Here is a 27558-nt window from a genome sequence, read left to right as displayed (position 1 = left end):
CATCGCAGCAAAACAGCTGATAATACCATTATTATGTTCTGAAAATGGATAATGGTTCAGGCTTTAATCAGTTTGAACAGTGACACTACTGACAAAAGTCAGACAAAGTGAGGTACCAAAAGAAGTAATTTCAAGTCTTAAAGTCTTCTAAATCTTTCCTTAAAAGGAAAAAAAAAAAACTATTCAGAACATTGAAGGAACTCTGGAAAATGCTGTCTTGGAATGCAAAATAAAGGTAGCAATACAAGGATAATAGGATGAAGAGGAAAGAAAGAAAACTAGGAAAGGGTATTTGTTCCAAAACATTCTCCTTTATGGATATTTTGGAGTCTTCATTCTGTAACGCTCTGTTTTTCTTCCTAATTTAAGAAGAAAAAAAGATTAGTTTAATTTCTTTCACAGAACATCTACCAGTTGAAAGTTTCCTTCTTGCTTCTTAGTGCCATGAAGACAGTGTAAGTGGAATCCTTTGAACACGTTTTAAAATTAATTTGATTAGGTGAAGATTATGGTTTTTTTCTCTGTAACTCCGTCTTGATCCATTTATTAGCCAGTGTTCAGACCACTCTGTGTATTGTTTAAACCAAATTGGCATAAATCAAGTTTAAACTGCATTTAAATACTTACCCAAACAAAGGGAAGGCCCATCTATGTGGGATCTTTCTGCAGAGACAAGACATAACAGTCAGCTTTCATTCACACCCAGACTGGCAAAGGTTTGCTTAAGTCAGTGCAAACCCACTCTGATTTCAGTTTGAGTGACTTATTTTGCTTTGGTAATAACTTGTTTCAAATGGACTCGAGTGAAAGCAGTAGCAGAATGTGCCTGTGGAGGATTCTATTCCTCAAAACTCTCCATTTGCTTTCACACTTCTCAGTTGGTGCAGCATTTTTTCAGTGGACATCATGTGATTGTTTCAATGGTAAACCTATTTAATAAATAACTGAAAAATATTTTCCATCGAGGCTGTTTCAGGGAAAGCAACGCTTTTCAGCTCTTACTTGTTGCATTGCTTTGTAACAAGTTCTGAGAGGTCTGACTTGGTACAACTTTATGTAAGTAATGGCATCATTTGTGAGCAGTGTCTGTTTCGTTGGAAGTTATATAACTTTCCTAATTATTTTTTCTAATTAATGGTTTTTATTAACTTTTATATTAATTGTTGTAATTAATAGTAAACAGGGTTTAATCATAAGCAGTGGAATTTTGCATTTTAGCCAACACATAATTAAGTTTTTGCGGAGACTGCTGTTGTTAGAGAGTGATTAAAAAATCACTGAAACTAAGTTTTGCTAAACTAGCCCTGATAAGCTTCAGTGAACAAAGCATGACTAAAGCTTTTCATATCAAGTTTTAGGAAATACACTGATTTATGTAATCTGGAAGTCACAAATATAAGTTAAACAAATTTTGAGTTCTTTAATTTCCTTAAAAAGCTTCATTAAATGGAATATAAAACAGGACATATAACTGATAGTAGGAGGAGATCAGGATTAGGAATATCTGAGTCAACACCTAGTAATTAATGGTAGAAATGGTTTAAAGGGAAAGGCAGGGAGGGTAAGATCCTCAACTTCTTTTCTATCAGGAGTATTCTGCATATCAGGGTCTGTTGTCTAAAAAGTGCTTTAATTTAAAAGTCAAGTAGCTGAGCTTGATCCTGAAAGATAAACTTGGTTCAAATTTTTGTGTCATCACCAACCAAGAATATGGCATAATAATGAAAGCTTGAACCAGACACCATAAATGTCTGGGCATGTATCCAGGCCCCAGATCAGGTTAGATAACACCCTGTGGAATCTGTTCTCAGATGTGCTTATCAGCCATGCAAGGGAAGTCTCTGACCTGTTGATATTCATCCCAGAAGCCTTGGCATGCTGGGGAGGACACAGGAGAGCCCTTTGTGTGCCCTGGCAGCAGAGCTGGCCCAGCTGCCAGGGCTGGTGAAGGTCCTTTGTCGTTGAAGGGGCTGGGGAGGGTTCCCCGGGCCAGGAGCTCTGGGGGTGCTGGCTTCCTGCAGGAGCACAGCACACACAGGCTTTTCTGTGCTCCCAGAAGGGCAGCGCAGTGTGGGAAGCCCTGGCCTTGTGTCCTCTGGAACAAGAGCCTTGCTGGGCTGAGGTTTAGACTTTGACCTGTACCCTTTTTTGAGTTATATGCAGTAAAATACATAGACTGTTAGCAGATAGAGTTCTAGAAGAAGCTATAGGATCCTTCTCTTCAAAATAATGAAATATGTACATCCTAGGATGTATATGGTATATGTTATGTGGTTCTGACTTTGCCTTAGAGGTTAAAAATCCCCCAGAACTTGTACTGAAACTCCAGCACCATATACTTAGTGACTACAATAGGAAAACAGTTTTACACTAAAGTTCTTGTCACCACACTAATTTTCATGTATCAACTCAGTAGGAGTGGTTTCTTTTAAAATATTTAAATGATAGTTTACTGCAGTTATCGTAGTTAGTGAAAGGGATTTGGGGGTTTTTTTGGCAAGTTTGTTTTTTCACCGTTTCAGCAAAGCCAAATTCCTTAAAGATTGTACTACTGAAGCAGTGTCTCAGTGATGAAAAGTCTAAGTAAGTTTTCTATTTTATCATGCCTGACATAAAAATATTGATTTCAAAGCAACAATCTTATCTTAAATCGGTTTCTTATAACACAGTCCACTGAGAAATGGGGCACTTGAGCAGGAATAAATTTAAATTAAATTTCCATGTAGCTCTCTAACCCATCTGAGTGCCAGTAGGTGGAAAGAAGGAAAAGCTACGAATGTGATACCTGCAGTAATGATGAAGCAGTGTTGAGGCAACACTGATTCCTCAGAACAGTGAAATAACTATTTCATGAATAGTCTTCTGCATCAGGTTACCAGTGCTACAGCTGTGATGCAGAAGGAATGCAGGCTTTTTGTCAATACATGTAGAAAGTCAGATAACAGTCACTTTTTTTATACTTTCCCTGTACCACAGGTCTGTTGTTTGTATGCAGAAAAATGCTTTGACCATTCCCATGTGGTTTAAGCTCCTGCAATGCTGCCCTGGGTTTGGCTTCAGAGTACAAGATTTTTCTGAAGTTACAAAGTTGTTGCAGTGACCTAAAATGTTAGTGCTAAACTTGCACCTCAGAGAGGAATGGTCCTATCTTACCAGTAAAAATAACTCTCTGGAAGTCCTGCTGCATTATCTAATTTACTGCTTGTGTTAGCTGGTTTTTTTTTTCCTTTTAGCAGATATTGCTTTAGATGTACAGGTACATTATGGTAGCAGTCCCAAATTCTGATGACTGATTTTGATTGTAAGACTTAAAACCAAAGACAAGAGAGGAATGGCATTACATTTGCACGTGCAAATGGTGCTGGGGAAACAAGATAATCTATAGCCAGTAATAAGTTTATTACATATGGACCTTGGTGTGTAAGTCTTCCAGATTTCCAAGGATGAGGTACTGCCCTGCAATGAATTCTACAAGTCCTGAAGAACTTTGGTCAATACCAATCTTACTATTCAGCAGAACTTCTGGTATACCTCTTGGTAAAATTGAAGGTGATGACAATTCCACCCTGTTCTCCTGGGCTTAGAGCAGAAGTTGGGGCAAGTTGTCTGGCTGGAGTGTGGTGTCACCTTTCTCTACAGAGAGTCAGAAAGTGGATAATTGAAAGAAAAATGCCAGGGGATCAGAGGAATGGCCATGGTATCTTCCAGCTGAGTCAAATTATTTATTCCTGCTTAGGTAAAATGTATATTAATTACAGCTTAGTCAAGGGCTGGGTTTTTTGTTTTTTGTCTTTCCTCTAACCCAGGCTTGACCCAAGCTTACCATATTAGTGTGCCAGAAATCTAAATTAAATCCCATGCTGTCCGACATAATAATTCTCTTCTACAATATCAAGTTGGTGGCATTCCGTAGTGATGCATTATTCCAGCATACACATACTGCCCAGCTCTTGTTTAGTTAACATGAATGCTTATTTTTCATGACTGATGAAAACTGTTGGGTTTAGCATTCTTAAAGGGAAATGCTGTTTTGCTGATAGAGGAGCTAAATACACAGCCATTCCTAAGTAACAAACTCTTTTTATGCCACCATCTTCATAGGATAAAGTAAGAATACTCCTTTATCTTTTTTTATACTTCCTTCCTTGAAAACAAATTCTTAGAACTTGGTTTACACCAATGTCAGTGCCTTGTGTGAGAAGGATCCATGTATGTTCCTCACAAAGGTCAGAAATTGAGGAGGTTGCTTGGACAACAGATCTGTGAGACTTTGTATGGGAGATGTTTCTAAGCAGGAAAAATGAGGTTGCATAGCTTGGAGAGCAGGGGGTTATGCAAAACAAAATGAGACAGTGAGCATGGATTGTTCAACCTGGAGAAGAGAAGCTTCAGGGTGACCTAACTGTGACCTTCCAGTCCCTGGAGGAGCTGAGAGGAAAGATGGAGAGAGACTATTTACAAGGGCCTGGATTGACAGGACAAGGAGAAGTGGCTTCACACTGACAGAGAGTAGGTTTAGATTAGGTATTAGTAAAAAAAACTCCCCTGTGAGGGTGGGGAGGCTCTGGCACAGGGTGCCCAGAGAAGCTGTGGCTTCCCCATCCCTGGCAGTGTCCAGGGCCAGGTTGGACAGGGCTTGGAGCAGCCTGGGACAGTGGAAGGTGTCCCTGCCCATTGAATGTGAGGATCTTTAAGTTCCCTTCCAAGCCAAAACATTGGGATCTGTGAGTGTGACAAGGGAAAGGAACAAGAAATCAAGCTGTCCAGTCAAGCGTTGTTCCTTGTTTAGCTGATGTCTCACCGAGTATTTGAAAGGTATTAATCTTCAAATTAACCCAACAGCAATGTAATTTCCTTAGATTTTTTATGACAAGTGTATTTGTCCTGGTGCAATCTGCTGTTTGAGACTTCAGCAGCTATTCATAACCAATGAAATAGTGATTTTCTCACCTTGCTACCAAAAGGGCTCCTATTTAGTGCTCTGACAATGGGGACATGAAACAATTAAGAGTTGTATACACCTTTAAAAGTTGGCTTTTCTCTTTGTGATTATTTTTTGTTTTCTCATATTTCCCAACAAAATTGTAAGTGACTGTGTACTCTTAATTTTCAAGTAAAACTAGTGAGAAAACTCAAGACTCATTTTCAAAATAGAATTTAGTTCTGGTATGAAATATATTTGGGTTGTGTTTGACCAGTTCCAGAAGAGCAATACCTGTTATAAAGTCTGCTCTACCTGATTCATTCTTTTAAAGCAGAAAGGTGGTGGGGAAGGAGAAAGCCATCCCTGTTGTCTCCATCACCTTCCAGAGCACACCCTGATGGAGTCCTGCCTAACACAACACAAGGTTGTTGAAATAAGTAGCCTCTCCTTATACAGCAACAGGACTACTTAAATGTTTTATTCCAGAACTTGGACTTAGAATGGTAAAAGCTTTATGCAAAGAATCTCTGAAGCGGAAGGTGACTTGGCTTTTCTGAATTTCACCAAAATACTCCAGCAGGAACTTCCTCTTGTAAAATGAATTTTTTTAAAGGTGGTTACAGTAGAATCTTCAGACCTTCCGATCTCCTGTAGTTTTCCTTCCTGTATTTTCCTTTCATGTCTGTAGGAGTTACTTTTTGATTTTGAACAAGTAGAGGGTGGCAGCCCCCTGTTTCCAATCCCTTTTGGATACTTGGACAACCAATCTTGGCGGAGAGATAAGGGAGCTATTCTTTTCCATGGTTGGTGTGTAAGATTTGTGATAAGGCTGGTTTGAGTTTGCCTGTCCTGAGTACTGACAATTGCATCCAGAGGTTCCAGAAGAAGCAGCAAGGAATGCATGCAATGGTACTTCCTTTTCTGAAAGAATTTTTTAATTTTTTAAAATCTATTTAAATAAAAACACACACACACACACTCTCTGTGTGTGTGTATATATATATATCCATACACCAGATCAGTTTGAGCAAGGGAGAGGCCAAGACTGAATTTCCTGTTCTCCTTTTGCTTCAGTGGTGTTCTGTCTAAATATGGATCTTCCTCAGGTAGAAACAACCTTGTTAAGAACAATTTATCACACTGGCGTAGACAGGGGGGAAAAAGAAAAAAAGTGCCTGGAACAAGCTGTGAATGTGGAAAAATCACATAACTGTTTTATCTGAACACTGCAACAGATTTACTTTCTTGCTAATTTGGCTGAATAACAGCACTTTAGAATATGATTGCCTGTTTAATAAGTAGAGGGCAGCAAATGTCAGCTGTGTCTGCTTGTCGGAAACTGAGGAGGTTGCTTGGACAACAACATAAATTATTATTTAGATGATTTGGTCCCTTAGCCAAGCCGGCTCTAGTCTGTAGCAGCTTGCGGGGGGAGGTCAAGGTGTATTTAGGCTCAAGCCTGCAGGGCAGATTTTCCCCCATCCCCTCTGTGCGCATTGGTTTCTTGCTCCAAAACAAACCTGAATGAGGGCTTTAATTCTGCTGCTGAGCTAACGTGTTTGTAAGCCCTGTTTGGCAGCCTCGAGCGCCCGAGGCAGCCACAGCTGCCAGCTTTCATCTGCCCCCAGATCCTCCGGGCGCTCGCGTCACATGCGCTGCCCCGAGGGGACCGAGGCGAAGCGCCCGGCTCTGCGTGTGCCTGCCCGGCTGGGGCTGGGGCTGCACATCCCATCCCATCCCATCCCATCCCGGCTCTGCGTGTGCCTGCCCGGCTGGGGCTGGGGCTGCACATCCCATCCCATCTCATCCCATCCCATCCCATCCCATCCCGGCTCTGCGTGTGCCTGCCCGGCTGGGGCTGGGTCTGCACATCCCATCCCATCCCATCCCATCCCATCCCATCCCATCCCATCCCATCCCATCCCATCCCATCCCATCCCATCCCATCCCATCCCATCCCATCCCATCCCATCCCATCCCATCCCATCCCATCCCATCCCATCCCATCCCATCCCATCCCATCCCATCCCATCCCATCCCATCCCATCCCATCCCATCCCATCCCATCCCATCCCATCCCATCCCATCCCATCCCATCCCATCCCATCCCATCCCATCTCCCATCCCATCTCCCATCCCATCTCCCATCCCATCTCCCATCCCATCTCCCATCCCATCTCCCATCCCATCTCCCATCCCATCTCCCATCCCATCTCCCATCCCATCTCCCATCCCATCTCCCATCCCATCTCCCATCCCATCTCCCATCCCATCTCCCATCCCATCTCCCATCCCATCTCCCATCCCATCTCCCATCCCATCTCCCATCCCATCTCCCATCCCATCTCCCATCCCATCTCCCATCCCATCTCCCATCCCATCTCCCATCCCATCTCCCATCCCATCTCCCATCCCATCCCGGCTCTGCGTGTCCCGGCTGGGGCTGGGGCTGCACATCCCATCCCATCTCTGTGTCCCTGGCCGGCTCCTGTTCGTGCCAGCCCCACACACAGAGCACCCCCTGCTCCCCACTGCCACCTCCCAGCCGCGGTCCGGGCGGGTGTCCACGTGTTCCTCTCGCAAGGGCAGCGCCTCGTTTGGAATGTGTACATTTCATATAGAGCACACCGCTTTTCAGAAAATCTGGGATCTGTTTCCAACCTGGTAGTGGATGATGAAAGAGTCCATGGGAGCACAGTTAAAGGAAAAGTTGAAATGAAGTAGTAAAATTTTAAGCAGTAATATTAAACTTCCTTGCCAGCCCATTTTTTCAGAATATTTAATACCATTTACAGGAGGGTAAAAAGTGTCCATTTTGGTTAACTAATCACTCCACATTTCTGACTGTAGCTAGATTTTGTGCAGCTCTCCTCTAAACTACAAGCTAGGTGGCTGGGCAGTAACACGCAGGGGTCATGAAAGGTGTGTTAGCATCTATTTCCTATTTTTAGTTTAGTCTTGTTTAAAAATACTGTGTCAGCCTGTGAAAGAGTAGTTACATCATCTTAGCTGAATAATGAGATACTGCTCAACATACCCTGAGAAAGTAGCTACCTTGCAGTAGTAGTAGTAGTAGTAATCTTTTAAATTAATAAAATTTCTTATTGTCATTCACAATATAGACTGTTTTCCTCTCAAATATGTTTGTTAAAGGTTAAATGATTCTCTCTAAAATGCAAGCACTTGAGAGGTATTAATGCATTTTTAATGTTACGGGCAGTTGAGTAATGATTTGAAAGAGTTTTGTTTTCATTTAGTATTACAAATTGCTGCTGAATTGGTGGTTAACTTCAACATTTCCATGGAAATGGTCATAAATAGCTGATTCCCTGGAATGGGAAGGTATGTTACATGCATTTATGCTGATGAGTGTTTGTATGCTGAGGTGTTACAGCTTCCTAAAACTGATACCTCGATGTCGGGTAGGGTTGAAGTGAAGCAAGTTGAAACCCAGTGTGATGCAATTACAGTTCATGGGTTTATTGACTCTGCACAGCCATGAAGGACAGAGTAAGCCTCTTACACTGCTGTGTTCTTTCCCTCCACAAGTAGAAAATGTATTTATATCCAGAACAGACGTTTATATTCTTGAAACAGAAATAGCACCATGTAGATTCTGAGGATTTCTCTTAATGGCTAAAAGCCATATTCATGTGGTGAGGTGCTTGAAAATCTACTATTAAAAAAAGAAATAGTAACAATAAAAAAATCTGTCCTGGCAGAAGAGCGCATGTCTGGCAAACGTGTCAGATAATTTAAGTAAACTTTAGGAAGGTGCAAAAATACTAAATGGGAAAATAAAGCAAAAGTGCCAAACTCAGGTGTTAATTGTGTCCAGGACAACAGGCAAGGAGCAGAATGTTCACTCTGCTGGGCACATACTAGAGGTGCAGTTGGTGAGAAGAGAGCATGTTTTTATGAGAAACAGAATAATTTTTGTCTGTTTATTTTCCAAAACTGTGTTTAAATTCTGAGAAAGGGTGATCTGTGTTTTCTCAGAGCCCTTAGTCTGAAGGCAGCCCAGCAGTTGGTGGCTGTAGTGGCCACGTCCCAGCTCTGGACAGGTGAGATGGGCTCTCTCAGGGGGTACCTGTAGAATATCCAGGATATCTGCCCTGCCTTGGTGTGACAGGTAATGTTTGGGAAGGTTATTGAATACACATCATTACTTCACTGCATATGCTGCTGGTTAATTAAATCAACTACTTCCATCTTCCTCTTTTGAGGAACAGTAAATTCAATATTCAGCAAAATTGTTCTCTCTTTTAATAATGGTCTGTCATCAGCATTTGCTAGTCTTTCCTTCTTAAGCAGTATGTTCAGGAATCTCTTGTGTACTAAGGTGCGTCAGAAAACAAACGTATGGGATGATTTTTTCCTCCCTCTAAGAAATAACTTGTTTGCATCTTTTTGCTGGTTTTACCTTTTTAGTGATCTAGGTGACTGAAAGATAGAGAGATACAGACCTTCAGGTTGCATGGGAACACGTAAAGAATCTGAAGCTCCATTAGCTCATCCTATGAGCTTCTGTAATTAGGTCTCAGATTGAAAACTTGTACTTTATTTTAGGGTGCAGAAACCAAAAAATACTCTGAATTTTAGCAGAGGAGAAAGGTAACTTTAGGCCATGAGGGACTGGCAAAGTTTCCTGAGACCATTTTTTTATCCCAGTTTTGTCAAGGTTTAATCTGGTAATTTACATAGAGATAAAATATACTTAACTATTGAACTAACCTTCTGTGTGTTTTGTGTGCAGTCATGGTGCTCAGCACAAGGTGCTGGGTTTCAATAATATGGGACAGTGTTCAGCTCTCTTATTTATTTGATTATTTGGATGGAGAGCTACTATAATATTTGATTACCTTGTACATAGTTATGTTGTCTAAATTGCATATATTTCTTAAATTTGTCAATGGATGCTTCTCTTAACATTGCAGTATATGGTGATTTCTGTGATCGGCTCAGTTGTACAAAAGAAAGAAACCACAAGTGTACATTTCATAAATATCCTCAGGTAATTTTAACTGAGGCTTTAAAATAATTCCTCAGTTAAAAAAATGTTCATCTGTCCATCTAGCTATGTGGAGAAATAATTTCTGGGAAGTACTGAAAATTGAAAAACAAATGTCCTAAATCCAGTGGGTAAGGAAATGTCTGCCTTAGCAGGCATGGCAGCATTCAGGAATGCTGAGGACATGTGGTAGGCTCTGTAGCAAGTAGGAGAATGATCTGATTGTTTTGTGTTGGTGATTTTTATTTTTGCCCCATGTACCTCTGAGTGCATTTTTGCTCCTGTCACTTTTTAAATGTGTCTCTTACATATAATGTCATAATTGAGTTCTTCTGCCACACCACTGTAACTATGGCATAACTCTGTTGATATCAGTAGCAATAGTCAAAACAAACAGATTTTGTCCCTTTGGTATTAGATATGATCTCATATCATAACAACTCCTGTGGACAATTAGGATTTATTGTTATCAGCTGCACCTAACGCTTTTGCTTAAATGTAAAATACTTCTGCAATTGTATATACAAAGTAAGCTGTGTTTGTGTATGCAATTTATTTGAAAATCAATTGCAGTCAATCAAATTCTGTGATTTTGCACTGATTTCTGGGTGTGCCTGTTTCGTGTCTATTTCCCATCCCCTGTTTTTGTTATTTCAGATGCAGATAAGAACGTGGAGGTTTTTAATGCAGTGGGCTGCAGTGTGTGCTGGGTGTGCGGGAATGGTGCTGGGAGTGCAGGGGATGGTGCTGGGATGGTGCTGGGTGTGCAGGGGATGGTGCTGGGATGTGTAGGGGATGATGCTGGGATGGTGCTGGGTGTGCAGGGGATGATGCTGGGATGGTGCTGGGTGTGCAGGGGATGGTGCTGGGATGTGCTGGGAGTGCAGGGATGTGCAGGGGATGGTGCTGGGTGTGCAGGGATGTGCTGGGTGTGCAGGGATGTGCAGGGGATGGTGCTGGGTGTGCAGGGGATGGTGCTGGGAGTGCAGGGGATGGTGCTGGGAGTGCAGGGGATGGTGCTGGGATGTGCTGGGTGTGAAGGGGATGGTGCTGGGTGTGCAGGGATGTGCAAGGGATGTGCTGGGTGTGCAGGGGATGGTGCTGGGTGTGCAGGGATGTGCTGGGTGTGCAGCGATGTGCAGGGGATGGTGCTGGGTGTGAAGGGGATGGTGCTGGGTGTGCAGGGATGTGCAGGGGATGGTGCTGGGTGTGCAGGGGATGGTGCTGGGTGTGCAGGGATGTGCTGGGTGTGCAGGGATGTGCAGGGGATGGTGCTGGGTGTGCAGGGGATGGTGCTGGGATGCGCTGGGTGTGCAGGGGATGGTGCTGGGTGTGCAGGGATGTGCTGGGTGTGCAGCACACTGTGCAGAGCCCGGTGCTCTGTGAGCTGCTCTGTGGAACAGTAAGCGTTTGTGACAGGTTGTTTGCTGAATCCTTCCTGTGTGCATATGGCAGATCAGAGTTCAGTTGTTAGCAGATTATCCATTGTGCCTTGATGTTAAAAGAGGATACTTCCAGCCTGGGTCTGGAGCTGTCCTAGGCAGGGTTGTGCTGGGTGGGATCCGAGGCAAGTTGGGAAGTGCACATAGACAAGAAGGGGAAAATGAACACAGCAAACTAATGATTCCAGTGTTCTCCTTGTGATCTCTGAGAGTGTTTATTGTGAATTTAAAACTGCTTTGAAACAGCTGATCGGTTCTGTAATGGAACATCATTAAATGCTCTTCGAATTTCTAGCCAAAAAACAACCTTTAAGGGCATGTAGAACAATTATTTCTCAGGGGACAGTATTTTAATTCCCATATTTTTAACACTGGACTGGGCAGAAAAATGTGGGGTTTTTTAGACATTAGTATTTTGAGCATCAATTTTAGAACATAAGGAAGTTTTACCCTTCTACCCTTAAAATTCAAAGAGGAAAGTCAGAATTTTTCTCCCCCAAGATTGTGAGAAAGAGGAGCCTGTAATGAGGACATAATCTATAGTTCTCCTTACTTATGATAATATGCCAAGGAATAGAGAGCAAAAAGCATAGTGGAGTTTTTTTCTGTGAAGAATTATATTCTGCTGGTGGTGACACACATTTTAGACTTGTAATACGTTGAAGGATTGTAAAAATCTAAATCAAAGGTTCAATATACAATAAATTGAAAATTAATTAACCCTCTCGTTTTAGAGATGGGGATGAGTGTTTTTAGGAAAAGCAGAAGGAAGAGTGAAAGATTAAAAATATTTTATTTGGAAAGAAGAAGGTAAGGAGGTACATTTTAGATCATCTCATTTCCTTTCTAATGCAAATCTGATTCTTTGATTATTCACTTATATTATTTATTCTCACACAAAAGGTAGAAATTATGACATGTTGGGAATGTAGGCATTTTTTATACTGCAATAATAGTGCAACTATTGCACTCCTTTCATCTATTGGTGAAAAAGGATTTCAAGAAAAAACAATTTTGAATAGAATTAATTGAGGGATTCTTAAAGTCCTAAGCTTAATGTAACTGCAGTTCTTTAAAGCAGAAAAACAAGAGAGAAAACAAATAATGCCCCTTAAGCAGATGCTTATTCACGTAGGATAAGTAGTCTTTGATTTTGGAGAGGTGGTGTGACTTGCAGTTGGAAACCTTGATTTATTGTGTTGTTATTTGTATCTGCAATAAATGAGGAATAAGCATAAAACATGAAAAGGAAAATTAAGTATTATGCTCGTTCTCTTGCTATTTTATTTACATGAAATAGGCATTTTTTAATGGTGTATTGCTGTGCCTTTTGTTGACCATATCTGTACGCCAGGTCTGTCTGCTTGTTTCCATTGGCTTGTCATGTTCACTAATTAGGGAACTGCTGCATGATTCACCTTGTTAATTAGAGGGACTTGCACACAAAGGCCCTTCGGGCAGTGCGAAAGAAGAGCCTAGCACTAGTGCCCTGAGAAAGCTACAGCCTGTGAAGTAATTCTTCTCATCTACCTTCTATTTTTTATTTGAAATGAATAAATCATTGAGATTTTCCTTGTGGAGTGAGAATGCAAGATTTCACATCTTTGTAAGATGTAAATTATATGTGATCAATAGAAGGGGATGACTACTGTATTGTACTTACAAGATTCCCTAATTTACTACTTGTCAGTGTCTGAGAAATTGCTTGAAATATTTTGTCCCCACACTGTGGTGCGTTGTTCCCTTGATCTGCAGCACAAATGAGCAGTGGCGGGTTTGCTATAGCTAAATCTAAAATAGAAAAGATGTAGATTATTTAAATTCCAGCTTGTTTTGCATCCCCAGTGGAAGTTCCATTTTACAAGTGAACCCCCAGCACTACCCCCACAACTTTTTAAGGGGAAGAAGGTGGTGGGCGTGTGGCTATTTTTGTTCCCGGTGTTCTGCTGTGCCTCAAACCTCGCTTTCCAGCAGAGTAGCATACTTGCTCTATTGTGTATTCTTTAGTTGAATATAGTTTCAGAATAAATTAAATTTGTTTTTGTCATGTCACTTAGACTTGATCAAACCACAATCCAGGCTGCAGAAGAGGATATTGCGTTAAAAGTGCACAACCAGTCGCTACACTGCACATTTCCCATCTGTTTATGACACTTCAGACATTAACTCCAATGCCGTTCTCCCTAACTATTTGATTAAAATTACTTATTACAGCCAAATGATTTTTAGTAGATTGCTACATTTGCCTCATTTCCTCAAATGAGGCTGGCAGTTTCAAGATGCAGATTTCCCATAAGAATGCTAGAGGACTGGTATCAAAATCTGGGCATTTTCTTTTGGAATAATCTAGTTAATAAAGCCTCTTCCTAGAATTTCTGATTAACTGCTATTTTAAATCCACTTAAAATTTCTGCTATTCTGAAGTTTTGTGCTGACGGCATATAGCCAGAGAAATTTTACCAAAAAACATAGAAATACATATTTGGAAATAAAGGGGGAAAATGCTTCAGGCTGACGTGAGATTTTACGGTATGAAATACTGTCACTCTTCACTAGGAAGATGAGATCTTCCTGTGTGCCTCAGCCTTCAGCTGGCTCCATCGATAGACCAGCTAAGAACTTCCTTCGTCTTCTTGGTGCAATTCTGGTGTACTGGTTTTCAATTAATTCAGATTTCAAGTGTGTGCCAGAGATGGACAGAAATGAAAGTAACAAAAGGTCGTGCTCTGCTTGAAACTCCTGATGCACAGAGAAGATGGTGCGGATAAAATTCCTGATCAGACTCCCCTAGCACTAACACAAAGTTGCAGCAGCCATGGACAGTTCTCACCATCCAAATAGCTGTTGTATTGCTCAGACGCAATGGAAGATTCTTTAAAGGGTATTTTCAGAAAGGTTTATTGCATGTGAAAAGCAGAGCGGTTGGTTCACGTTCTAGTCCGGCATTGAGCACTGTGTTACGGAGGGCAGCACAGCCTTTGGGAGTTACTGCTTGCACTCACATTTTCCAGTGCATGATTTTAAAAAAGCAAACTCTTTGTTAAGTATCCTCCCATGTGCCCGTGTTTCTGTCAGTTGTCCCAAACCACAGCTCAAGAGGTTCCCGCTCTTATTACTTCAGTCTGTAACTCTTGACATGACTGACCTCCACACAGGCTTTCTCTGTGTTCTGTATCCCCTGATCTTGATTAAAACATCCCTTTGAGTCCTCACACAGTGTCCTGTCTTCAGGAGAAAAGGGGAAGATCCTGGAAATCTGGGGGGGATAGTAAACCCCCACATAGATGAACAGAGGGCCTGGGAAAATACCTCATCCCATCTTTCTCTCCAGGCCCTGGGAGTGAGGATGTTCCTGAACTGAGCAGCCCCTGAGGAAAGCCACTGAGCTCTTGGACTCGTGGTCTTCCCAGTCATACTGATGCTGTCTGGTGTCCTTTGAGGAGCACCTTTGAAGATTTGTGATTGTCCACAGTTGATTAAGACTGATAATAACAGAAGAACAGATCTTAGGGAATTCTTTTTCAGAGTTTTTTTTCTGATCTCGCTGCAGGTAAGTTACTGACATTCCAATAAGTTGCCAGCTCTGGTGGTGCTGACCCTGGCCAGTTGTCTGTGCCTCAGAAACCCTTTGCTCAAATGGGCTTTGCTCATATTTGGCTTGGCAAATCTGCCACACTATTACAGGACCTAACAAATACAAAGGTTTAAAACAGATGTGTCTCCAGCTTAGCATAGGACAGCCCGGAACTGGTGCTACTGCAGATAAATTGTTTGAGGAATAGTATAACCAAAAGCAGAGAAATTGTACTGGAGCTCAAACAACAGATTCTGAGGAGTGAAGGGATGTAATGATTAAAGTTACTGAAAAGACAAAAAAATCCATTCCTGTACAAAAATGCAACCCAGTATGTTAAAAAATTGCAAGACTTTAAAATCAAATCTCAAATTCTTCATGCTTTTGATTTTTTATAAATTATGAGTCAGCTGGTAAGGATACTTCCAAGAAAATTAAACCTGTGACTATAATATATGTATAAATAAATAAATAAATATAAACTGGTTCAGACAGTATGTAGTCTTGAGTAGTAAGGGGATAAAATCGTAGATATAAGGATAATTGTTTTAAAAATCCCCTTTTAAGACTGGGGAAAATTACAATTAAGGTTTTTTATTTCAGGGAAAAATAAAATTGAAAGGCAGTATGCACCTGGCATTTTCTGTATCAGTTTGATGCATTGTCTTGAAAGGAATAGGGCACATTTAAATGGAAAATTTGAGTGAACTTGTAAAACATAATGAAATTAGATGTAATAAACAGAAATGTCTTTTTTAAGAAAGATGCTTGGTCCAAAGTACCCCAGTTAAGATTCCAGAACTGTGTTCAGATGCTCATTATTTTGAGAAACAGTCATCTTGAGGCTGAAACCTTCCCAGCCTGCTCTTTGCCCAGGGTGATTTTTTTCCTAACGCTATGCAATAATTTTCAACTGCTGTTAAAAGCGTGTGGGTAAGAAAAAAAAGAAGAAACTGCCCCCACCAAAACCCAACAGACAAATACCTTTCACAGTAAAGAAAAATCTTGATCTGGTTCAGACAGATGTGCAGCCATTGCAAGGGACAGCTGGAGCTTTTACTGACTTGTGGGAGAACACTTGTGCAGGAGCAGCATCCAGCTTTGCACCGAAGAAAATTGGATACAGTTTGTCAGAGCTGTGAATGTCTAGAAGTCTCCCAGAATGTGTTTGGTGTAGGACCTGCTGTTACACAGGTGAAACCTCTCTGGGGTGGGATTTTTGCAGTGCCAGTTGTACACTTCAGGACTTGGAGCAGTTCCTTACCAGGCAGTGGAGCTGTGCTCACCCTGAGAGATTTCAGCTCCTGAGCAGGGCTGGAGGACAGCACGGGCCTGCTGCACACACGAGCTGCTTTGCAAGGCTCCCTGAAATTCACTGAGGCACCCATCCTTCTTCATCATTGTCCCGCACTTCTCGAGGTTCCTGCCAGCATTTTTAATGAGTTTCATTTTTAATTGCACCTTCTGTTGTGGGCATCTTAGGACATGTGTAATGGTTCCGCATTTCAGGCACTCCTCAGCAGAAAAGATGTTTTTCCAGGGGGTGTAATCACTGTCCGAGACTGATAGATACATGTTACAGAACCATCAATTAAGACACGTTTTTCGCAGCATATGACCCTGTTATCAGGAATTAAGCCATCCATCTCATACAGAATTAGGAGGGATTTCCATTGATGCCTATTGGCTAGAAATCAATGCTTAAATCATTGTTTATATGATCTTGCTTTCATCAAACATTTCTGCCATTTAGCACCTGCCGTTGCCAGCTTCCTGCTCAGGGTTCACTGCTGCCTGTCTTCACCCATGAATGCCATTGATATTTATAGCTTCTGTGGTGCTGGGAGCCTCCTCTTGTTTCTTCTTAGGTGGTAGTTCTAAACTAAGTTGGGAATTGTAAACAGATAAAATGTAGATCCTGGTGGGCTGAGTTGGCTCTGTGACTTACAGAAACTTACTTTTAGAACTTCCTTCTATTCCCTTCCCAAATCCTGTATTGGCAGTATTTAAACATACATGACTACTTCCTTAAGCTCGCTCTTCTTATTTATCTTCACAATCATCTCTGCGTCTCTGTCACTGGGTTATTTTCCTTCTAGGCCAAAAAACATCCCTGAGTTCTGCCCGTAGGCACAGAAACACCTCCTTGACCTTTCCCTCTCTCGTGTGATCTCACTCTCTCTTCTCCCTTTAATTTTTGAAGGTATTTGTATGTAGACTAGAATTTTTAAGAGTTTCAGCCATCCTCTTGCTTTCTGATTACATGGGAGGAAATTTCTCTCAGTCCTTAGCAGCTACAGCTCATACCCATATTTTATCTACATCTCTGCTTTAGACAAAGCTCCCTTCTGTTTGCCTGGGTTTTGCCTGACAAATAAGTGCATTCTTGGTTTTTGGAAATTACTAAACCTAGCTTTTAGGATCTGGTGTTAATACTTCACATAGACATATGGCTGTCTTCCTTGTGGCATATGGCTTGTGGCACTTCTTTCTTAAATACCTAAATGTATCATAACAAAAAATGACCTACAGAAAACAAACCAAAGTTTTAGAACTTCTGTGGTTAGCTGCACTTTATTAAAGTGGTGAAGTAGTGTTCTTTCTGTGGTTTTAATGCTGTGCCACCATCACAAGAAAATTTTGTTACTCAAAATAATGCTTTGCTCTGATGGTGTACTTTTTATCAAATGAAAGACCTCTCAGTAAGTAAATGGCATGCTAAAAATGATAAGGAGCAAGGAATGGGATCTAATTTGTAAGCATTTTTCTTGTATAATATATTGGAATATTTGTCTGTGTTTTAGATAAATGTTTTTGCTTTCAAAAAAGTTAATTGTTGTTAATGAGTGTGGTTCTGAATTGAAACATTGCTTTCTTCCCAGAGGGCAGAAATTGTAATATGCTATTGATAAGTATACCCATATTATTTGTGATAAAGGCAAGTTAGAGAAAGATTCTGCATCAGCAGCCCAGTATGAAAATGAGAGTGTGAGTGAATGCAGCTATCAAACGATTGCATCTTGTTGGTTGATGTAGTGAGATTAATTTCTGGTAAATCATGTTAAGTAACAGGAAATTATCAGGATGTACAGATAGTAACAGGTGCTTCATTTGCTTAAATATCCACAAATTAGTAACTGGCTTAGTTAGAAGATAAACTGTATTGTAATAACAGGCTGCTTTGTTAACTTGAAAATATAATTGGTCAAGTAAAGTAAAATGCTTAAGTAGCTTTAGTTGTACAGGTATGTCTAAGAGTAATTGCAGAACGCTGAAGATGGTGACATTCAATTGATTTTCTTCTTAGTGCTGAGAATTCACAGGGCAGATGATGGGTAGGAAAGAGACTGGTGCAGGTAATCTGATGTAGGCTATGGAAAAACAGAAGTATGTGACTTGGAGAACAGATAAAGTTGGAACAGGGGTATGAAGAAGCCAACAATGGTCGGGTGTTAAAGGGTGGTCTGGGATGTTAAATAAGGTCTGGCCAAATGTCTTGCTAGTAAGTATCTCCATAAACTGCAAAGATGTTTTCATGTAAGCAGATTCATGGTTTATAGTGTGCAGAGATGCTCTCTGTCAGCTGGAATACACTGACCTCTGCAAGATGAAGGCCTCTGTTGGGAATCAGTATCAGGATCATAACTCTGCTGATTATTTTTAAATGTAATTTTATGATTCTCTGCTTTCAGATGAGCTTTAAAGAAAACCTAAAAAACCACCGGTGATAATTTATGAAAGATTGTTGAAAATTTGTGCAATACAGTATTTATCAACTATTTTCAGCACTTCAGCTGCTATGTTATAAAACATCAGGATACTGTGATCTCACTGATGATGTGTTTGATGTATTAGAAATTTTTTGATCAGCATTCATGAAGGTTACATAAGGTTTTTCTTTCCTGCTGTAGTTTACCACAGTGTGTGCTGTTAAACCAGTATCAGAAACTGTATTGTGGTTTTGTCTGGATCTTCTGTACCTGGCAGCGTATTCCTTATTTGTATTAAAGTAATGTCTATTCAGCCCAGTCGGGCTTGATGATAAGTGAGGCACGTAGTGGAGGAGGATCCTCATCTGGAGAGCCTGTTGCAGACACAGACAAGCTGAGTGATGTGGGGTGAGAGGCACAGGGAGGTGAAGAACGAAGTCTTACCAGGATCCACCCAGTGTGGGTAGAACAGAGCCCAGCTCCTTTGCTCTGTCTGTTGAGCCAGGTGTCTTGTCAGGTGATGAGTTACAGGTAGTGGATAGTCTTGTGCATTTGTCAAAATTAGTACTATGATATCAAGAGCCATCTTTAGTTTTTCTCATTGATTAAAAAAGAAAGGACAAAGAACGTAAGGAACAGATGAGTGCAAACCTTTCTGCAGACTCTTGAAGCTATTCCATATTTTCTTGGTAAAACAGCACCGGTTCTCAGGTTTCAAAGTGAGGGCAAGATTTATCCCACTACATGATATTCAGAGAAATGGCATGTTTTGCTTTACAATGTACATGCTCAAAGCACCCCAACAAGAGGAACACTGTGCTGATATTCCATGTGGAAACAGCCAGGGTATAGTGTAGTACAAGTAGCGGAGAGCCAAGTAAGTATTAGCTTCCTGTGGGTTTGCAAATGGTGACTTTGGATAAGATACTGATACAATATTCATATAACCTTTGCATGATACCAGTTATCTATCAGACTGCATTTCTGACCTGCGCCTCCCAGGAAACGAATACTTACTCCAGTGCAAAATTTCTTATTCTGCAAAGCTTGACAACTTCGTCTGAGATCACTCTAAGCCAGTTGGCCCTTGCTTAAATATTCATCAGACTTCTGATAATTGTGATAACCCTTGTAGGCTGGCAAGCAAGGCAAATTAGCAAAAAGATGATTGATCTTTTTTTATATGCAGTTTTATCTTCAACCTTTCCTGGATATATGTTATACTGTAGTAATAATTTCTTCTCCAAGGTATTTGCCAGTATCTGGATTTGCACATCTATTTACAGTTGCCTTGAAGCCTCATAATTACAATACAGCTGAAATGTCCATTTTCTTTCCCTGACTACAAATAGGGATCAATCGAATTTTAAATGACTGCTTACGGGCTAGCTTCCGATCATGACCTTTGTAAATGATTAGAGCTCACCACTGTTGCTATCTACCTTGAAAGGGTAAGCGGGCAGCTCTGTCTAACTGGCATTTAATCTGGAAGAGAGCCAAAGATATTTGAGCTAAAAACCTAATATGAGTTGGCAAAGAGAAGTATGTATAGACCTTTGCACTATTATTTAGATATCTTTCTACATTTCAGTTTTGTATTTAGGAAATTCCTTTACCCTGTAGATGAGATACATATTTCTAGATAATGTTATGCTGAAGTTATGATAAGAACTGCTCTTGCAAAGTATATAGCATAAAAGTGTGAAAAATGCGGTTTCAAACTCTAAATGGCTGAATTCAATTTTCTGAAGAACGTGAAAATACAGAATAGTTTGGTTTGGAAGGGATCTTGCAGATCATCTGGTTCACCCCTTGCCAAGCAGAGACACCTTCTACTGTCCCAGGTTGCTCCAGTCCCTGTCCAGCCTTGGACACTGCCACGGGTGGGGTGGCCACAGCTTCCCTGGGCAGCCTGTGCCAGGAACTCAGCACCCTCCCAGGGAAGGGTTTTTTCCTTGTATCTAATCCAAATCCACACTCTCTCAGTTTGAAGCCGTTCCCTCACGTCCTGTCACTCCAGGCCCTTGTCTGAAGTCCCTCTCTGTCTTTTTTGTCAGCTCCCTTCAGGCGCTGGAAAACCACAGCGAGGTCTTCCTGGGGCCTTCTGCTCTCCAGGCAGAGCATTCCCAGTTCCAGCTCGGTGGTGGTTGGCAGCGGCTGAGCATGAGCCCAGGTGTGCCCAAGGGGGCAGGAGGCCGATGGCACCTGGGCTGTACCAGCAGCAGTGTGGGCAGCAGGAGCAGGGCAGTGCCTGCCCGTCCGTGCTGGGCACTGCTGCGGCCACAGCCGAGTGCTCTGCCCAGCTCCGGGCCCTGTGCCGCTGCCTCGGGTTCCTCGGTGCCGCCCTCCCGGGCTCTCCGGGTCACCTGCCGCCCTCCCGGCCTCTCCGGGTCACCTGCCGCCCTCCCGGGCTCTCCGGGTCACCTGCCGCCCTCCCGGGCTCTCCGGGTCACCTGCCGCCCTCCCGGGCTCTCCGGGTCACCTGCCCACCCTCCCGGGGCTCTCCGGGTCACCTGCCGCCCTCCCGGGCTCTCCGGGTCACCTGCCGCCCTCCCGGGCTCTCCGGGTCACCTGCCGCCCTCCCGGGCTCTCCGGGTCACCTGCCCACCCTCCCGGGGCTCTCCGGGTCACGTGCCGCCCTCCCGGGCTCTCCTCACCTGCCGCCCTCCCGGGGCTCTCCGGGTCACCTGCCACTCTGAGAACGCACTGAAGAGGAGCCGTGAGGTGGATCTGCTTTTTCCGGGCAGAGGTGGACAGAGGTGGACGTTTTCAGGGCGCTTTTTTGCTTAAACCTCCTTTCCTTTTAACATTGGGTGGGGTAGTTCAGGCCCTGCTTGTATGTGCAGATCATGTGTAGGTAGGTAATGGCTGAGACACTCTGCTTGTCAGTTCAGTTGCATTTTAATGAAGGATTGTGCCTGTATCATGCAATGTTTTTATTACCACCACTGAATTTCTCCAGGTGGTGTTGTTCTGTGCGCCGCTGCTGAAGCGGGAACAGAGGGACATCAGTGGGATTAGAAAGCAAACACCTCCTCTCAGTTTATTGATGGATTTTGCAAACCCAAAGTTTTGATATTAGTAAGACTTATTGCTAAGAGCTAGGAATGCGTTTGTCTAATGAAAATAATGTACTGTGTCGCCTCATCAATTGTTCTTGTGTGGTATTGATTAGAATATTTATTAAAATATTTGTATTCCTGAGAAAATGACACTTATCATTAACACTCTGAAAGAATTATACAGTATATAGTGGATATGCAATCTTACCTCCCTGCTGGCCAGAGCATTTTCTCCTGTTTTCTGTGGTGTGCTATATTGTTACATAATGCAGCTGGCAGCTTCTTCAAACTAGTTAAATGTATTCTTACCTAAAGCCTAAGCCCAGAAAGCACTTGTAAGTTCAGTTTGTAAAGGTTTTCTGTCAGCATTACCTTTGGCTGGCATTTAGATAGAGATATTTTATTAATTTAGATTTTTTTAAAGAAAAGCAGTTATGTTTGAAATCTTCTAAATAAATAGAAGATTAAAACCCAAGGTTTTTTAAAGATTTGAATTTGTATTTACATTCTTCGTATCAGTCTGGAGGTGTGTAGTTAGTACATAGTACTTGCGAAGGCAGTTTTTAATGAAAAGGATGGTGGTTTATGGAAACTGTTGAGATATTTGGAAGCAGAAATCCTGTGAAAAGTCACGAGAACTTCAGTACCTTCATTATTCCTTCATTATTCCTCCATGGCCAGGCTGCTAAAATACTACTGGGAGCAGTAAAATGCTCTCAGGGATTGCTCACGTGTGACTCCTACCTCATGCTTGCAGGTCTGAAGATAACTTTTTGGCCTGGGAACAGAATAAGAACTGAAGCTGTTGTTTCCCTGTCTGACAGATGCAGCAGCAGGAGCTGGCCCAGATGAGGCAGAGGGACGCCAACCTGACGGCGCTGGCGGCCATCGGTCCCCGCAAGAAACGGAAGCTGGATGCACCCGGCCTGCTGGCCGTAGGAGGAGAGGTATGTGTGCACCCAGGGCAGGGAACCACTCCCTCCGAGCCTGGGAGGGACAGCAGGGCTGCTCCTGCTGCTGCTTTCGGGGAGCTCTGTCGTTTGGAAGCGCACGTCAGCACTGGGGGTCCAGCCGATCTCGCCACACTTAAAGCGGCATCTCCTTTTAGTTGTGTTTTCGATTTTGAACTTTCACCAGATAATTAAAGAATATTTTAAAATTATTAAATGTTGAAGTGTAGGTCTTAAACTGTTCGCTGCCTTTCTATCTGATTTCTCCTCTGCATAATCTGAAAGAAACCCAGAAAGAGTAGGGAATGAAGAAGTATCTGAAAAACCATAACTGTAGTCTTACTTACAGTTTGAACCAAGAGCTTGTAGTAATACCAGTGTGGGTTTGTGATAAATGTGTGTATAAACTTCTTCCAGAATGTCAAGGTGTCCCCCACCACTGCAAAGATGAGTCTACAATCATCCCGAATTGTAATTTCCATAAGAGTCCTGTGCTCTAGAAATAGTATCGCGTTCATTAGCATGATTCCCCTGTTATTTTAAGTGGAGAAATAGCTGTGCCGTGCAATAAATGTAAAATTGTCAGAAGCCTGATCTATATTAAGCAAGGTGGAGAAGCAGGGTGATGTGGTGGCAGTGCTGTGGGTGGCTCTGGAAGAGCACTGTGTTGTTTAGTACAGATACACTTGGGCTGCTTTTCGTTCTGCTGAGTCTGCCCACGCAGTGGAGTCAGAGGAATTCTCCCTATTACATGCCTGTTCTGAGGAAAATGCAAACATTTTGTTTTGAATAACTAAACTAACAGTTTTGGCTCAGACATTTGACTGTCTAAATGCCAGGAATTTCCAAAGGCCTTTTTGTTTCCCATTTTGGATAGCTTTTATCTGACTTCTCTCTCTTTTCGTGTGCTAAGATTAGTGCTAGGGAATTAGCTGAGCTAGGAACAGAAGTGGATCTTGTTTATACTCTAAAATTGACTTAGGACTTCAGATACGTAGGAGTTGCTCCCATTTCTGGTAAAATCCGTTTCAGACTGAGGGAGTTTCCTGGGTTTTGTGTTGTCCTGTTATTTCCTTCCTTTCAGTCTCCCTCCTTTATCTTACATTCAGTAAAGAATCCTGTTCTCCTTCACATGCACCTGTAACAAATCTCACAGCAACAGGCCCAAAGAAGCTTCCATTAGAAGCTCAGCTGGGTGGTCATAGCTTTGGCTTTCCCTCACTTAGAAGTAATTTGAGCCTCCTAATAATGCATGGATCCCTTCAGATTTTAACACTTCACCAAAGCAATATTTTCTCCTAAGGAACAGAATTTAATTTCTATTGTCTATTGTTCCTTTAAGAAAATTATTATATTGTAAATATTAGTAATTTGATGAGCAAAATTGTGGTCAACTTCAGTGAGTGAAGCATTTTAATCAGAGCTCTATATCTGAATGGATTGTGATGGATAGCTTCCCTCTCTCTCTAGAAGCTCCTTGTTCTCTTGCTATGGTGCTTCAAGGAAAAATGAAGGTCTGGGGCAAATTCCAAAGGCTTCTGGATATTTTTGCTTCCTTTTGCTGCTCTCCTAGCCCAAATTTTGCTGAACAGCCATATTGTTCAATTGGCAAACTATCCTTGAAGGTTTTGCCGATCCATGGATTTCCTGGAGCCATGAATTGTGTGCCAGTTCAGATGGAATTGCTCCCATCCCTCTTCCCCTAGCTTCTAACCATCCTGGCCGGCTCATATAGATGGCTGGCTGGAAGCTGATTTCAAAGTCTTGGAAACTGTATCTGCACAACTCAATGTCTTTTGTAGGGAATAGGACCTAAGGAGCTGTGTCACACAGCTTAGCTCCTAGAAACTCCCTTTCTGGTATTCTTCTGAGCTTATTAGGGCTGCTATGCAGAAATAAACTCAACTCCTCCGAAATGTTTCACTGTAAAAAGGTACTGGAACGTTGTATTATTTGTCTAACACTGTCTGATACTTCTTCTTTGGGTTTCTGGAGATTATAAACATCATTGTGATTCTGCGGTACCAACACCCCCTTAGCCCAATTCCACCTTCAAATATCCGACCTCCTCTGTGGTCTGTGACACTCTGATTTCCCCCAGCAATTTCTAAGCTGCTTAAAGCCCTTGCCACTGATAATCTCTGCTTGCTAGGTCTGACTTGGCCAGAGCTTTTTTGACCTGCCCTTTTTTTTTGGTCAAAATACAGTTTTTGCATTGAAGTTGCTAGTCTCCTCACTGATTTTTTTTTGATTGCGTGTCTGCTTTTATTGCAGCTGGGACCCTGCATGTTTACTGATCCAAAGAGGTCTCATTTACAAATCATCCCAACCTGGCATGTTCCTTTTCTTTATTTTCCACTTTTCTGAACTAACTCTTGTTTGACACTTAGACTTAGTTGCATTGGTCATTTTTCAGTGAGCAGTGCTGGATTTCAGTCCAGCTTCTTGGTTTAACAGAAATACTAACCATTTATTTTTGGAAATTGGATCTTTTTGATAATTCTCTTTTCATCTGAGCAGGAGGTTAATTTAGGAGTAGTGATGGATTTTCTACTTAAGACAAGAAGTTGATGGAAAAGATTAGTATTGAAGTACTGTTTGTTACATAGAGAGAAATAGCTCTTCTACAGCTTTAGGAAATGTGGAAAAGCTTGTGTTAATAACTGTAAGTATTTTCTACCAGCGCTTAGTTTTGAGAGTATTTTCTTTAAACTGTGTCTCGCACTGCCAGAGCTCATTTGGACTTGTTTGTTTGTTTTCAAGCCATAGCTAAATAGACCTTTCTTTTTGGATGGCAGGATTATTATAAATTATCAAGATCAGGCCCATCAATTGTCTTTTCTGGAGTAGAACAGCTAATTTTTTTTTTTTTAACCTGGGGACATGGAAAATCAGCAGTTCTGGAGTGAGGTTATTTTTGCATTTTTTAAAAAAATTGCTTCTACGTGCAGCCATATTAAAAAATGCCTTTCCAAACCATGGGAAAAATATTGTGTAAAACAGTGGATGAGCAGGGGCTTGGTGTTCCCAAATAACACTGCTACCATGTGAATGACTGGTTTCAGGCCACCAACACCAAGTGGCCTGGGCTAATGTCACTGTGACCCCTGTCCCTATCCCTGCATTGCTGCCCCTTCCCTTAGCTTGGCCCTGGCTCTTGTACCCTGGGCTGACCCATCTCCAGTCCATGAGATGGGAAGAGTGATCTAACAACAGTAAAAAGTGAATAGTTCCTGCTTTGCTTGTTGAAGTAGTTTGGCCTAGAGCCCAGTGAACACTGGAAAAAGCACTTAGAACCAGACAGAGACAGCAAATGTGAGATCACCTGCGCTTCATTCATTCCTTTTTAGTACCTTTCGTGTCTGCTCTTATTTGAGATGATCTGCTAGAAACACAGCTGCCTCTGTAGCAGCCAGCAGCTCATCAGTAATTCAGCCTGCTTATTATTATAATGTGCTTTAGATCAAGAGTGAAGGAGAAGAGGTAAAGAGAAGCGAGATACCTTTGGAAGGATTCAGTTTCTCTGCCAGGCAGGGTTGAAAATACTGCATTTGTGGAATTTTTTAGAGGTTTTCTATTTCTTTTGTAATACCAGACAAAAATTATTGGAAAACATCTTTTAAAGTCACAGCTTTTTGGAATTTAGCTTGTGATTATCAAGTTAGGTATCTCAGGATCCTGGCCCACTGCTGTGTTTAGCAGCAGTGCTGCCCAGGTCTGATCTGTGCTGTGGTCCTATGATGCTATTTTGGCACTCAGCAGTGGGTGACACAAACTGGTTACAACATTCAGGACAGCAAGCACTGAAGCTCTTCAGTTAGCATCCCTGAGCTTCTCTAACGTCAGATTAAATACAAGGTTTGCCTTGCTTTTGTTTACCTTAGTTGCTTTTTGCTTGATTTTGAATCTGTTCACATTTTCAGTGGTATTTTTTCTTGAATTATAAGGCGTTTAAGAGTTAGAATTAAAATTTTGGTTTGTTTATGAAATAGATATTTTCACGTAATTGTATGAGTTAAAGCTTCAAAAAAAGGATTAGCCATCACAGGACTACGTCAGGTAGCCATACAAGCTAAATACAATATTATAAATATTATAAATATAATACTGCTAAGGTGGCATGAATGCAGAATTTGCATATTTTTAAGTCCCTCATGTTTTATTATGAAATTAAAGTACAGAGGTTAAATACAAATATTTTCCATATTTAATAATAATAATAACAATAATAATAATTAACTAATTCGGCTTTTCATCAAGACTTATGGCTAGTATCCCAAAATACATAAATACAGAGTATATGTTTGAAATATCTGAGGGTATAATTTGTTTAAATATCGAGTGAAAGCCCTCTCCTGGTACTTGCTGGCACAGATGGTTTTTGAATACTGAGCTTGCAAAGGCAGCTTCAGGGCTAGTTCAGTGAATCACCGCTTATTGAAGACAGTCATTTTAGGGATAAGAAAAAGCCCTCTTCCTCACACAGCAGAAGAGCAGTCATCTTAAGAATATTCAGCAAACTATCCCAAACACCATCTTTCAAAATGTGCAGGACCATATGTTGGGCCAGTGCTCAAGGGAGATCTGATACTCTGTGTGTTTTCTCATCCAGTATATTCCAGCCATTATATCAGGCAAGAAAGAAAATGTTCATGCAGACCTGGAAAGTCCCAAAACTAACAGTTAAACAGAGATGTTTTGTGTAGAGAAAAGCTAATTACTCAAGTGATTGTGAGATGTATTTTGGGTACGAGGCACCACATTTTTTTAATTAAAATAATCTTTCAGATAGTATAACTTGAGTATTTTAAAGCTGTTTTCATGTTAGGTTTTGTACAAGACATGATTAAGGTTCTGGTTTAAGACTTGGAAATCTGTGTTGTAC

At 41.6% G+C, this 27558-nt stretch overlaps 1 protein-coding gene across 1 annotated transcript in view; it reads left to right on the top strand.

Annotated features, from left to right (window-relative positions):
* LOC136296075 (transcription initiation factor TFIID subunit 4-like) overlaps window positions 1-27558 on the top strand; it is a 148255-nt gene that overhangs the window by 79159 nt on the left and 41538 nt on the right. Inside the window, exon 14 of the mRNA XM_066194898.1 lies at window positions 22548-22670. Within this exon, the coding sequence (XP_066050995.1) occupies window positions 22548-22670 (123 nt within the window). The remainder of the gene's footprint in view (window positions 1-22547; window positions 22671-27558) is intronic.

Source organism: Chamaea fasciata, unplaced genomic scaffold (assembly GCF_029207755.1).
Source record: "Chamaea fasciata isolate MVZ Bird 193981 ecotype frontalis unplaced genomic scaffold, bChaFas1.0.hap1 SCAF_12, whole genome shotgun sequence".
Taxonomy (NCBI): Eukaryota; Metazoa; Chordata; class Aves; order Passeriformes; family Sylviidae; genus Chamaea; species Chamaea fasciata.
Note: the sequence above shows the minus strand (reverse complement) of the source record. Positions and strands in the feature narration are given on the sequence as shown.